The 14,745-nt window shown below is 39.5% G+C and overlaps 1 protein-coding gene across 5 annotated transcripts in view; it reads right to left on the reverse strand.

Moving 5' to 3' along the window:
* Window positions 1–12,436: 12,436 nt before the first annotated feature.
* Window positions 12,437–14,745, reverse strand: part of SHLD2 (shieldin complex subunit 2) — an 83,788-nt gene continuing 81,479 nt past the window's right edge. For all 5 annotated transcript variants that reach the window (XM_032141809.2, XM_058436454.1, XM_058436453.1 and 2 more), the window contains one exon: window positions 12,437–13,725. In XM_032141809.2, coding sequence (XP_031997700.1) covers window positions 13,526–13,725 — 200 coding nt within the window. In that variant the 3' untranslated portion in view covers window positions 12,437–13,525. The remainder of the gene's footprint in view (window positions 13,726–14,745) is intronic.

Raw genomic sequence — 14,745 nt, forward strand, 5'->3', positions numbered from 1 at the left:
GTGTGTGTGTGTATATATATATATTATATATATATATAATATGAAGCCTATTGTGATTTTGATTGGGATTGCATTGAGGTTTTTGTTTTTTGGTTTTGTTTTTTTTTTTTTTTTTGAGACGGAGTCTTGCTCTGTAGCCCAGGCTGGAGTGTAGTGGCCCGATCCTGGCTCGCTGCAAGCTCCGCCTTCCGGGTTCACGCCATTCTCCTGCCTCAGTCTCCTGAGCAGCTGGGACTACAGGCGCCCACCACCACGCCCGGCTAATTTTTTGTATTTCTTTTTTTTTTAGTAGAGACGGGGTTTCACCGTGTAAGCCAGGATGGTCTCGATCTGCTGACCTCGTGATCTGCCCGCCTCGGCCTCCCAAAGTGCTGGGATTACAGGCGTGAGCCACTGCGCCCGGGGTTGCATTGAGTTTATAAGTCAATTCAGGGGAGAATTGACATCTTTAAAATACTGGGTCATCTAATCAGTTCACATGGTATATACTTCTGTTTACCTCTTCTCTCATTTCTCTAAATAATATTTAAAGTGTCATGGACATCTTTCATTAAATTTTTCCCCAGACATTTGAATTTTTATGCTACCATAAATGGTATTGTTTTAAAATGTTTTATTTTCTAACTCTTGCTGGTATACAGAAATAAAATTGGTTTTCCTATTTTGACCATTTATTCAGTCATGCTAAACTCATTAATTCTAATAACTTATCTCTGGATTCTTTTGAGTTGTTAATATACATACATAGTTTTGTATCTTAGGTCCAATCTTAGTATTTTTATTTCAACTTTTTTGTCTTATTACTCTTGTTAGGAATACCAGGAAAGTATTGAATACAAGTGATGATAGTGGACATCTTCGTCTTATTTCTGTTCTCAGAAATGTTTCCACATTTCATTATTAAGGAAAATATTTACCATAGTTGTAGCTCCTTGAGATAAACAGTGTTAAAATTTTTTGGCCACTCTCCATTGATTTAATGTATGGTTTTCTAAAAATGAAATATTTTACATACTGTTTCCAAGTAAGATTTTTTACCCAATGCACTGTAAACACCAAAATCATATATTTTTATATTGTTTTACTTGGCTTACCTTGTTTTTTGCTTTAACTTAAAAAATATTTCCCTGTTAGGCTGGGTGCGGTGGCTCATGCCTGTAAGCCCAGCACTATGGGAGAGTGAGGCGGGAGGATCACCTAAGGCTGGGAGTCTGAGACCAGTCTGGCCAACATGGAGAAACCCCATCTCTGTTAAAAATACAAAATTAGCCGGGCATGGAGGCGCATGCCTGTGATCCCAGCTACTCGGGAGGCTGAGGCAGAAGAATTGCTTCAATCTGAGAGGTGGAGGCTGCGGTAAGCCAAGATCGTGACATTGCACTCCAGCCTGGGCAACAAGAGCAAAACTCTGTCTCAAAAAAAAAAAAAAAAAAAATCTCTGTTTATTCTTTTTTTATAATCGTTTTATTGAGATATAATTCACATATATGATTCATCCATTTAAAATGTATAATTCAATGGTTATGGGAATATTTACATTTCTGTTTAATTCCATCAATTAATTTTTAAATCAACTTGTCAACTTGTATAGGCCATCCCTCAGGGAATTTGGTTATTGTTGAATTAATTCTGTATAGTACATCTTCCCGAACAGCAGGGACACAGTAGAGTGTTCCACTAATTCTTGTCTCCTTTTATTTCCCTCATGATATTTAAATCATTTCCTTTCAATAAATTAAGCTCTTAAAGTTTTTGGTTTTATCTGTGAGCATGATTATTTTTATTTAGAACTATGTATTACTGTTACATGGTAATATAATTTTGTAAATTTATGTTATGTGTAATTAATGTATTACTAGCATATTTTTTATTTCCTGGGATTATTTTTCTTAATATATATTCTAGTTATTCAAAATAGTGACATTTTAATTTATTTAAGACTTCCTGTTACAATTACATCCTATTTTTATTCTCAAATCATATAGCCAGTATTTCTACTGCTGAACAAAACGCTTTGAAATATCAATAATACATATATCTGACTTTTATCTAGAATACATACGTCTGATCAGTAAAAAGACAAACAACCCAATAAGATAAATGTGCAGATGACTTGAGAGACACTTTACAAGTGAAGGCATACAAATGGCCAATGAGAACATGAAAAGTTGGGCATCATTAGTCATCAGTGAAAGAGAAACCAAAACCAGGAGGTTCCCTGGTTTTACCGCCTCTAGAATGGCTACAGTGAAAATGACTGACACCTCAAATGTTGGCAACAATGTAGAACAACTGGAAGCCTCCATTTTTGCTGCAGAGAGTGTAAAATTGCACAACTTTGGAGCACTGCTTGGCAGATTCTTCTCAAGTTAAATATATACCTATCCAACAAACCGACAATCTCAATCCTAGCTATTTAAATCCCTGCCGCAACAAAAACTTATGTCCACAACAAGACTTGTTTTAAAAATGTTTTTAGCAGCTTTATTCATAATAGTCCAAAACTGGAAAGAACTCAAATGACCTTCAACAGGACAATGGATAATATATTCACACATTGATATATTACTGAACAATAAAAAAGAATAAACTGCTGATTCAGATAAAGATATGGGTAAGCCTGAAAAACATTCTTAGGTTAAAAAAAGCCAGTCACAAAGGAATATATACTGTATGATTTCATTTACATGAAGTCCAAACACAGATCAAAACTAGTGTATAGTGATAGAAATCAGAATAGTGGTTGGCCATCATGGATGGAGACCGACTGTAAGTGGAGTTGAACGAAAATTCTAGGGTGATGGAAATGCTCCATATCTTGTTTGGGGTTCGGTTACATGAATGTATGTATTTGTCAAAACTCTAAATTGTACACTTAAGACCTGTGCATTTAACTATACGTTTTCATGCAATTTTTTTTTTTTTAATTCCAAGAAAAAGGATCTGATTGACCCAATTTGAGTCAGGTATCCTACTCTCTTTGCATAATCAGTTTTTGCCAAGGAATCCAAACAAGCAGTACAGATGTGACCTAGAGAAGGGGCACCAGCATGTGCTTGGCTCCCACTCACAAAGTTCCAATATCTCCTATGTGATGTCAGTTTTGGGGACCAAAACCATATCATCTTTTTCTATTATTTGGATGTGATCTTTTTATTTATGTATGTTTGTTGTTGTTTTTATTTTTTTAGAGACAGGGTCTCGCTTTGTCATCCAGGCTGGAGTGTAGTGGCAGATCACAGCTCACGGCAGCCTCAAACTCCTGGGCTCAAGTGATCTTCCTGCCTCAGCCTCCTGAGTAGTGTGTCACCATGCCCGGCTAATTTTTTTTTTTTTTTTTAGTGTTTTATAGAGACAAGATCTTGCTATGTTGTCCAGGCTGGTCTCGAATTCCTGGCCTCAAGCAATCCTCCTGTCTCAGGTTCCCAAAGTGCAGGGATTACGGGAGTGAGCCACCACACCAGGACTGATCTTTCTAACACAGGGAAATTGTATTCTTTAGAAGTGAGAAAATATTTCCTAGTAATTTGATCAACTAAAAATAATTATAATAAAGAAGGTAAAATCAAGCCCTAATTCCCCATGTAGGGGAATAATGATGCCATTTTGGTAAGATTCTTCCAAACAGTATGATTAGGATGTTACATAAATCAAACTGTGCTATATACAGTATGCAGAGAAGGACAGTTCCTTAGTTTGTCTAAAGTCTGATAGTGTGAAGAACTTGCTGACTTGCTCTCCATGCCTGTCTGAGCACCAGTGAAGTGAATCAGAGAGAGACTGCAAGATGGAGAAAGGAGGTACAGTTGGAGAGAGTGGAGGGGGCAGGAAAGACCAGACAGAGCTGCATCCCCCATGAAAACAACTGTGTACATATGATAGAGTGAGTACATAGGGTACATAGAAGAGTGAGCTCTGAAAGAACTCTCACATGGACCCCAGAAAGAGGAGTACTCAACGCCTGCTGCACAGAAGGCATCAGCAGTAAGTACTGGCTAGAAAAGCGGAGTCCATCAAAGGAGAGGACCCAGTGGTAGCTGGCTGGTAAGCACCACTGTCCCCTTTCCTTCTTTTCTCCCTCCCCAGCTCACTGGAGGAGCTAGGCCTCGGGAAGCTGGGAAGGAATGGGGAGAATTCACCTCGGTGCCAGTTCACACCCTGCCTCCAGCTCCAACAGCTAGAGTCAAAGGAAAGGAAGAGTGCATCTATCTCCTCCCCATTCCAAGTCCCTTTAGTGACTAGCTGGACATGCTTTGGAGAAGAGCAAAATGAGGTTGGAATTTAAACAATACCAGACTTTCTAAAACACAATGCCTGGGAAGTTATGTGAGGCACGTGAGACATGAGGGGATGGAAAAGGGATTCAGTAGAGCATAGTTGAAATCAATGATTTAAAAAAACAAAAACAAAAACAAAAACTGGCTGATGGCTCATACCTGTAATCCAAGCACTTTAGGAGGCTGAGGCAGGTGGATTGCTTGAGCCCAGGAGTTCCAGACCAGCCTGGGCAACATGGAAAACTCTATCTCTACAAAAAATACAAAAATTATCTGGGTGTGGTGGCACATGCCTGTAGCCCCAGTTACCCAGGAGGCTGAGGTGGGAGGATAGCTTGAGCCTGAGAGGCAGAGGTTGCAGTGAGCTGAGATCATACCACTGCACTCCAGCCTGGGCAACAGAGTGAGACCCTGTATAAAAAAAATTTTTCCATGGTTAATACCCTTTAAATGTGGACTGCTAAATAAAGCTAAAGCTAAGGAACATTAAAGAATACTTTATTAATTGGAAAAGCATGCTCTTCTTAAATAGTAAGCCTTAACCACTGAAAACATATCCAAATGATCCATAAATTCAAAGCAATCTCATTAAAAATATCAATGAGATAAAAATGATTCTAAACTTATCTGCAAGAACAGATGGCATGCCCACTAGATTGGCTATAATCAAAAATTCAGATAATATTAAAAAGTGCTGGTGAGGATGTGGAGAAATCAGAACTCCAATGCATTCTCATGAGAATGTAAAATAGTGCACCTGCATTAGAAAAGTTTGGCAGTTCCTCAAATGGTTAAACCATACAACCCAGCAATTCCACTCCTGGGTACATACCCAAGAGAAATGAAAATATACATCCACACAAAGACTTACACACAAATGTTCATGGTAGTATAATTAAAAATAGCCAAAAAGTGGGAAAAACTCAATTGTCCATCAACTGATGGATACATAAAATGCGGTATATCCATACAATGGAATATTATTTGGCAATAAAAACAATGAAGTAGTGATACATGCTACATGTGTGAACCTTGAAAACACTATACCAAGTGAAAGAAATCAGTTACAAAAGATCACATATTGTATGATTCCATTCATGTGAAATGTCAGAACAGTGAAATCTATACAGCCACTAAGTAGAAGAGTGGTTACCTAGGGTTGGGGGAAAAGGAGTGGGTATGGAGGAGCGACTGTTAGCTCCTCTTAAGGAAGAGCTGTGGGGTGGTATAGTTAATGTAACTGTATGGATGATTCTTTTGGGGGTGATGAAATGTTCTAAAATTGAGTGTGCTGATGGTCACACACTCTGAATATACTAAAAAACACTGCAACATATACTTTTAATGGGAAATAAAAAAGAACAGATGGGCAAAGATGTCTGAGAAAAATAATTTTAATGAAGAAAACTATGGGGGTACTTTTCCTATCAGATGTAAAGTTACAATAATTCTAACTGTATGGTTCTGGCTCAGCAATAAATATAGAACAATGAAACAGACTAGAAAGTCCACAAGTAATGCTAGCAGGAATAATAATTTCATATTATAATAAAGATCACATCTACGTCACTGAGGGGAAAGAAAGAAATCGATAGTGTTGGGAAAACCAGCTGACCATTTTAGGAAAATGAATCAGTTAGATCCATTCATACCATGCACTAAATTTTAGATAATTAAAGATTTAAATACAAACATAAAAATCATAAATGTTTCAAAAAATTTTTGAAGAAAATGTGTATAATATTATAGTAGAAAAGAAGCTATCTAGGCATGTCATAAAATCTAGAAACAATAAAGAAAAAGATTGATGGGTGGGTCCACGTAAATATTTATGATTTCTACATGTCAAAACATATACAACAAGCTTGGGAAAAATGTCTGCAACACATGTTAAAAATTACTAACTTTATAAGGAGAACATACTAATTTAATAAAAGGCTTCTCCCAAATAAAAATGGTCTAAGGTAAAATATGAAAAAGCAAACTGCAAATGACTGATAAGCATATGAGACAAATGTACAATCACTTTAGCAATAAAATAATTCTAATTAAGGCTGGGCGCGGTGGTTCACACCTGTAGTCTCAGTACTTTGGAAGGCTGAGGCAGGCAGATCACTTGAGGCCAGAAGTTCAAGACTAGCCTGGCCAACATGGCAAAATCCTGTCTCTACTAAAAATACAAAAACTAGCTGGGCATGGTGGTGTGCACCTGTAATCCCAGCTACTCAGGAGGCTGAGGCAGGAGAATTGCTTGAACCTAGGAGGCAGATGTTGCAGTGAGCCAAGATCACACCATTGCACTCCAGCCTGGGTGACAGAGTGAAACTGTGTCTCAAAAAAAAAAAGAAAACCTCAAAAAAAAAAATTCCAATTAAAACAGATAACCTTTTTTAAACCTAACAACTAGTCTTTTACTTATGCCATTCAGTTTAGAGAGAGTGTGGAAAACTCCTGATAGGAATATATTTCAGGATAACCTTTCTGAGAACATTTTAAAAGTAGGATTCAAGAGCACACACAGACGATGGAATCCTGTGTAGCTGATATGATTTAATCTATGTTGATTGATTTGGAAAGAGGTCTATGGCAAATTGTGGAGTAAAAAAAGTACACACTACATATTGGCCTATATGGAATGGTCCCATTTATGTAAATTGTGTATGTGCATGCACAGATCTGTCTTCTATCAGGGTATCTGGAAAATGTTCAACAAAATAGTAACAATGGTTATCTGTTTTGTTTTGTTTTTTCAGAGACAGGGTCTTGCTCTATTGCCCAGGCTGGGGTACAGTGGTGCAATCATAGCTCACTGTAGCCTCTAACTCCTGGGCTCATGCCACACAATCCTCCCATCTCAGCCTCCTGAGTAGCTGGGACTACAGGCATGTACCACCTTGCTTGGCTCTGGTTATCTGTTGATACTGGAATTTCTGCTTTTTTCCTGGTACAGATACATACATACAAGTATTTTGACCCCAAAATTCTATTTTCTTAGAAAAAATTCCCAGAAGGAATGAAAGATGTGTGCAAAGACTATCAATGAGAATGTTGGCCAGACGTGGTAGTCTACACCTGTAATCCCAGCACTTTGGGAGGCTGAGGCAAAGGGGATCACTTGAGGCCAGGAGTTTAGACCAGCCTAGGCAACATGGCAAAACCATGTCTCTACAAAAAATACAAAAAGTATCCAGGTGTGGAGGTGTATGCCTGTAGTCCCAGCTACTCATAGGAGGCTGAGGTGGGAGGATCACTTGAGGCCAGGGAGGTTGAGGCTGCAGTGAGCCATGATCACACCACTGCACTCCAACCTGGTTAACAGAGTGTCTCTAAAAATAAAATAAAATAAGATGTAGATACATGCAGGAGGCTGAGGTGATGGATCACCTCAGCCCAGGAGTTTGAGTCCAGCCCGGGCAACATTGAAAGACTATCTATTTTAAAGTAGACACATGTATAAATCACACATGCATAAAACAACTGAAGGAATATCTATTAAAATGTTGGCAGCAATTAGCTTTGGTTGGTCGAATAACAGAAGGGTTACTTTTCTCACTTCGTTCATCCATATTTTCCAAAGTTTAAAAAAAAAAACAAGAAACGGCCTGGTGCAGTGGCTCATGCCTATAGTCCTAGCACTTTGGGAGGCCAAGGCAAGAGGGTTGATTGAGCCTAGGAGCTCAAGACCAGCCTGGGCAACATAGGGTGACCCTGTCTCTAAAAAAAATAAAAAATCAGTTGTTGTGGCCTGCACTTATAGTCCCAGCTACCAGGGAGGCTGAGGTGGAAGGATTGCTTGCACCCAGGAGGTAGAGGCTACAGTGAGCCATAATTGTGCCACTGTACTCCAGCCTGGGTGACAGAGCAAGACTGTCTCTCAAAAAAGGCAAAACAAAAGAAAACACAAGGAACATGCATTTTTGTTTAAAGGAAAATGTTCTTTTTTTAAAAGTTTATTTTTATTTATTTATTTATTTATTTTGAAATGGAGTCTTGCTCTGTCGCCCAGGCTGGAGTGCACTGGCGTGATCTCAGCTCACTGCAAGCTCCACCTCCCAGGTTCAAGCAATTCTCCTGCCTCAGCCTCCCAAGTAGCTGGGATTACAGGTGTGCACCACCACGCCTGGCTAACTTTTGTATTTTTAGTAGAGATGAGGTTTCACCATGTTGGCCAGGCTGGTCTCGAACTCCTGACCTCAAGTGATCTGCCCAACTCGGCCTCCCAGAGTGCTGGGATTACAGGCGTGAGCCACTGTGCCTGGCCTTAAGTTTATAATTTCTTAACATTGTGTTTAATTAAGCCTATTCACAAATATTCTTAAATAACATACCAAAAGAATTTACTTATATTCTAATAGGAAAGATTCCACATTAGGATGCAAAATCTTAAGGAAACAATCTTCAATTTCTTGACTTAGACATTCTTGGTAACACACACACACAGTAAGCTGGGTGCTGCAATATGCAGTAGAAACACAATGTCAAATTAGATTTCGGCCCTGCCTCAATGAGCTCACAGAGCAGGGAAGAAGAAAATCAATTATTATAGCACAACATGATTTGTGATAATGAAAATAACAGATAAAATCAGCCATATTTGGAGTTGTGATTGTGTAGGGGAATGTCCTTATTCTGAAGAAATAGATGCACACTGAGTATTTACATTTCATGATGTCTGCAAATTACTTTCAAATGATTTGTTGAATAAAAGGATGGAGAGTAAGCCACAAGAGAGAAAGCAAGTGTGCCAAAACAATAATATTTGGTTAATGAAGATGAAAGGTATAAATGTGCCCATTACATTATTCTCTGAACTTTTGCTCTGAACATTTTCAAAATAAGAAGTTGGGAAAATTTCTATCCTCAAATGAAGATGCCACTAGCCATGTAAGAGAAGCTAATTAGGTAGCACTTATGTATTGTGATATTACCTGGGGTGTTTATTAAAGCTCATCCTTTAATAAGCTAGACTAAGTGCAGTAAATCGGCTCACTCTGCAACCAACCAGTCCCACCTCCTAACTGCTCCTGAACTGCAAAGACCAAAAGCCTCAGAGAAGATATATTTCCCAAACTTTCTTGCAGCTAAAGCTCTCAGTGTGAATCATGTTCCATCAATGAGACACACACACATGTGCAATGTGGAAGATGAGTGAAATCTAGGCTATCTTCCTGAAGCTACTGCTCCTGGCAAGTGTAGCTGTGGGGACTGAGTTTTGGGCAGCAGCAACTAACTCCCAGCTTCCATGTGCTTGAGAGTCAGTTGCAGGGATGCCAGCAGCTGCATCCTCAGTCTAAGCTTGCAGCCAATGGTGATGTTTTCATGAATCCATCGTTCACGTGGCAGCCTCCTGGAGCTCAGACTGATGCCTGCTCCTCCAGCCTTCCAATACCTTTGCAAACACCTGAATTCCACATTAATCTCTCTCTGTTTAGAATACCCAGAGTGGCTTGGGTTTCCTGGGCTGAACCCTGCCTGGTAAGTCCATTTTAACAGGCTTCTAGATCTTTCCTCAAAAACTGTAAAGCTGATGATGGTTTTGAAAAAAAATCACGATTTCTTAACAACGTGCAAGCAGAGAGGTCACCTTTAGCAAATGTATGCCTTAAGTGGGTAGAATTCACTTCTTAATAACAAATCAGGTTCAAGACCTCCAAAGACATAATAACAATTAATTGGCAAACCTCATCCCCTCTCACACATTTCTCCCCTGTTGACATTAAATCAAGGGCCAGAATTAAACTACTGAGAAAGACGAACACTTTATTCTAATTGTTCTATGATTCATGACCTGTGTCCCAACACCTAGAAACCCATCAGGATACAAATATATCACTTAAAATAAGAAACATAGGGATGGTTAGTTTTTCTGTCTCATTCTATATTGTTCTGAGAAATTACAGATATTTTCTTCTAAGAAGGGCATGATCAACTATTCAAGTTTTGCTGAATCTAAGGTAATGTCAGAATACTCTTAAACAACTTATGGCCTCAGATCCCAGTAGTTTAGAATTCTAGGGATGATGCAAATTTGTAATCACTGTGAAAATGTTATCCTATCAAAACTCTGTAGAAACATCTATGCTTTTGCAATAACAGCATAAAAGACCTCTTCTGATGACAGAGAGAGAGAGAGAAAGAAAGAAAAAGAAAGAGACAGACAGAAAGAAAGAAAAGAAAAGAAGAGAAAAGAAAAGAAAAGAAAAAAGAAAAGAAAAGAAAAGAAATTAGGGAGTTGGGGTAAACAGGTAATTTAGGCCAGTGGATTCAACTGTGCCTTAAGCTGGTACTACCCTCATTTATGTGAGTCAATCAAGTCCCCCTTTTTTGCTCAAGCTACTCTGAGTTGAGTTTTTGTCACTTGCAACCAAGAGTCATGACTAACAAACCCATCCTACTGTTACCTGTTTTGCCTTGGCTCTGTATTCCACACAGATTTAATCCTGGCGCTGATATAATTTTGTTTAAATATTTCTTCACCAGCTTGCCTGTGAACTTACAGAAGGCAGACATTCATGTCTTTGTATTCCCAGTGCCTAGCACATGGTAGACATTCAGCGAACGTCTGCAGGGTGGATCATGCACCCAGTGTTGTCAACTCATTTGATGATCAGCCCCCTTTCCCCCAACTAAAAAAAAAAAAACAAGATGTAAAATGAAACAGCACAGATCTTACTAGTGGGGAGAAAGGTGAATGCCTCTAATGCTGTCAGAAAAAGGATACCTTTGGGGAAACTAAGTGACTAACAAGTAAAAATCGTTCTCTAAAAATAGGAGAGCTGTCCCTGCAAGCTGAACTACCACGAGATGAAGAATGAGGTCTCTCTAAAATGCCCACCATGAGACTGCCAGATATGGGACTGCTGGATGACACTCTGGCTACCTCACTGAGTTTTATGAAAACATAACAGAGTAAAGACACTTACTTGTCAACTCAGGTAAAGAATACACACAGAAGGTGTCTTAGTCCGTTCTGGGCGCTATAACAAAATAACAGACTGGGCAATTTATCAGTAACAGAAACTTATTTTTTACAGTTTGAAGGCTGGGATGATCAAGGTGCCAGAAAATTGAGAATCTAGTGAGGGCTTGCTCTCTGCTTCAAAGATGACACCTCTGGTTGTATCCTGTGGCAGAAGGGGACAAAGAAGCTCCCTCGGGCCACTTCTGTAAGGGCACTGATCCCATTCACAAGGGCACAGCCCTCAGGACCTAATCACCTCCCAGATGCCCCACTTGTGAATGCCATCAGAGATGAGGTTTCAACGTAAGAATTCTGGGTTGACACATTCAGACCATAGCAGGAGCAATGGGCTGATCCCAATCCCACTTAAATAGCTCATAACTTCTGTGGATAGCTCAGATTCCTCAGGACTGGAGGAAACAGCTCCCAACCTAAATAAGGGCTCCTGGAAATACATGTTAATTAATGAAATACATACCAACAACTGCGAAGAGATGTTGGTGTGATCTGTTGACTCACCTGAAATGGTTTAAAGATTTCTTCCCAATAGGATGTGAAAAGCCATCTGTTCCTGGGGATTATGTTCTGGTTGATGTAGGGATTAGGTCCCCACTTGAGGACAAACTGGGGAAGGGCACACTTAAGAGAACAGCTCTCTTGGTTGGCCTATATCGACTGGGCAGATTTTATATCAGAATTCCAAATCTCCGCCTAGTGTGGTTATAGTTGAGAGAGCACAGATTAGAAGGCGTCAACTACAGGCTCAAGTTTCATCACCCATTCGATGAATCGTTGAAGGGAGCCAATGATTTTGTTTGAATTCCCGTCTCTCTAGATACAAAATGGGGTCAATTCTTTCTGTACCCACCTTATTAGTTGCTAGACAAAACTTTGGCAATCATTTGCTCTAATTCCCTTATCTCCCCAACAAAGAAACTCATCAGTTAAACCTTTGTTCTTACCTTTCTTGGTCACAGAACCCACTGAGGATTTGTTGAAAGCTATGGATCCTTCTCCACAGAAACATGCATTTGTGTGTGTGTGCTCCCACAAGGCATTTTGGCATATTATTTTTGAAAGAATCCCAAAACTCTTGTGGTTCATTCTTAGGGAAGCAAAGTTAAAAAACAACAACCACCTCTGAACCAAAGGAATTTTTAAAAACATACACAGAGTAAAATAAGCTTGTTCATGTCATCATAAATTTATTTTCAGGCGATATGATAATCGATTAACACTCGGCATACTCTGAACTTACAGAATAAGTACCACGCCTTACTTCCTCATTAATGACTACCATTTTACATGAGCTTCTTCCACAATCACAATGAGAGAACAGACTGCTACATGTTTGCTGGTAAATACATTCAGTAAGGCACTCAAATCCTAGACATGAACTAACCACAGAATGCTCTTCCCTGCTTTAATAAATTGAAACATGATCTCATTTCCTTCATTTTCAATACTTTTTATAGAAAGACACGCTTGTCTTGAACTTGTCTAAACATAGATTTTTTATTTTTTATTTTTATTTATTTATTTTTTTTGAGACGGAGTCTCGCTCTGTCACCCAGGCTGGAGTGCAGTGGCGCGATCTCGGCTCATTGCAAGCTCCGCCTCCCAGGTTCACGCCATTCTCCTGCCTCAGCCTCTCCGAGTAGCTGGGACTACAGGTGCCCGCCACCACGCCCGGCTAATTTTTTGTATTTTTAGTAGAGACGGGGTTTCACCGTGGTCTCGATCTCCTGACCCTGTGATCCGCCCACCTCAGCCTCCCAAAGTGCTGGGATTACAAGCGTGAGCCACCACGCCCGGCCCTAAACATAGGTTTATATAAACTAATCCATTATCATTATAGTTATAATCAAGGAAATGATTTTACGTTGACGGTTTTTTAGGTAGGGATAAGCAAAAGCACTGCAGCAGTTTCTGAGGGAATGTCTTCCCTGTGGTTCCTCATTCTTAGTACAATGCCTGGAACGTAGCAGGGACTAAATACAGTGAAAAAATGGGCAAACCTTTAATTCCCAGGGATCTGCTACATATTGCCTTGACTGGTAGATCATTTCTCCAGAAGAAAGGAAGAAACCAAAAGACAAAAACAATCTTTTTAAATCTCACAGGATTTTCTTAGAAAAAAGTTTTAATTTATATATCTAGTGCAATTCTCTTCGTAAAATATATTTCATAAAAAATCCAAAGCAAAAGCCCTGTCATTCATTTATTTCAAAAGACAAATCATTTTAGTACTTCTTCCTTGAAATGCCTGCAATTTCTTCCTCTGGCCTCAGAGACAGGCATCAGCTCCATGCTTTACAATGTCAGGATAAAAATCCAGGAGGAAGAAATCTTGTTGTAATGGATAGCTATTTTCATCTAACACAAAAAGGCTCTGAATCTTCAATATGCAAGGTTCTGCGCTGACTGCCAACAAAGAGTGGAACAGGTCTGCCACGACCATCCCATAGGTGATCTCTGAGGAAGGAACTGTGGAAGACGAAAACACAGAGCTCTCAAGATCGCTGTTAGCTTGACAGGAGCACACACATTGAATGGTTTCATTGTTTCTCTTGGTTCCTCTAGTCTCAAACCCATTTTAAATTTCTCTTCCCAGCCAGTAGCGGTGGCTCACACCTGCAATACCAGCACTTTGGGAGACTGAGGCGGCCGGATCACTTGAGGTCAGGAGTTCGAGACATGCCTGGCCAACACAGTAAAACCCCATCTCTACTAAAAATACAAAAATTAGCCGGGAGTGGTGGCACATGCCTGTAATCCCAGCTACTCGGGAAGCTGAGGCAGGAGATTTGCTTGAACCCGGGAGGTAGAGGTTGCAGTGAGCTGAGATTGTGCCACTGCACTCCAGCCTGGGCAACAGAGCAAGACTCTGTCTCTAAATAAATAAATACGTAAGTAAACTACTCTTCCTACACCTTCTCTTTCTAGTTACAAGCTATTGAGGCACTCCAGAGTGATAGCATGTGATCCCCCGACACAAGAAACAGGCCCAGATAACACACCGTTCAGACCGACAGCAGTTCTGGTTATGCTACAGTACATCACAAGAGTGCTCTTATCCATCCACAGTTCTTATCACAGTTACTTATGCATATATTTATTTTTTATATAAAAGAATCTTGAATCGGTCACTTAAGAAATATTGAATCTCAATAAGAAAAAATACTAAAAGTATAGCTAAATGTGTTATTTTATTTTGTATTTGTCCTACACTCTTCCCCTCACTTTTTTAGGATATCTAATCAAGACATTTGGCAGGTTGTTCAATACCAGAATGACAAAGCACCATCGACCACGCTCAGATCGTACTAACCCCCTAACAATTACCACAGTCTTTCTTGGATGGGGACTACAGAGTACTGGAGGACCAATGACATATTTTGGGGGGCATGATAATTCTCTACAATAACTTTTAAATTTTGTATTTTCACTGCGATAAACTAAAACATAACCAATATTAGTAATAGTCTGCATGATCTGATGAGTACT

The sequence above is a fragment of the Hylobates moloch genome, unplaced genomic scaffold (assembly GCF_009828535.3).
Source record: "Hylobates moloch isolate HMO894 unplaced genomic scaffold, HMol_V3 SCAFFOLD_3, whole genome shotgun sequence".
NCBI lineage: Eukaryota > Metazoa > Chordata > Mammalia > Primates > Hylobatidae > Hylobates > Hylobates moloch.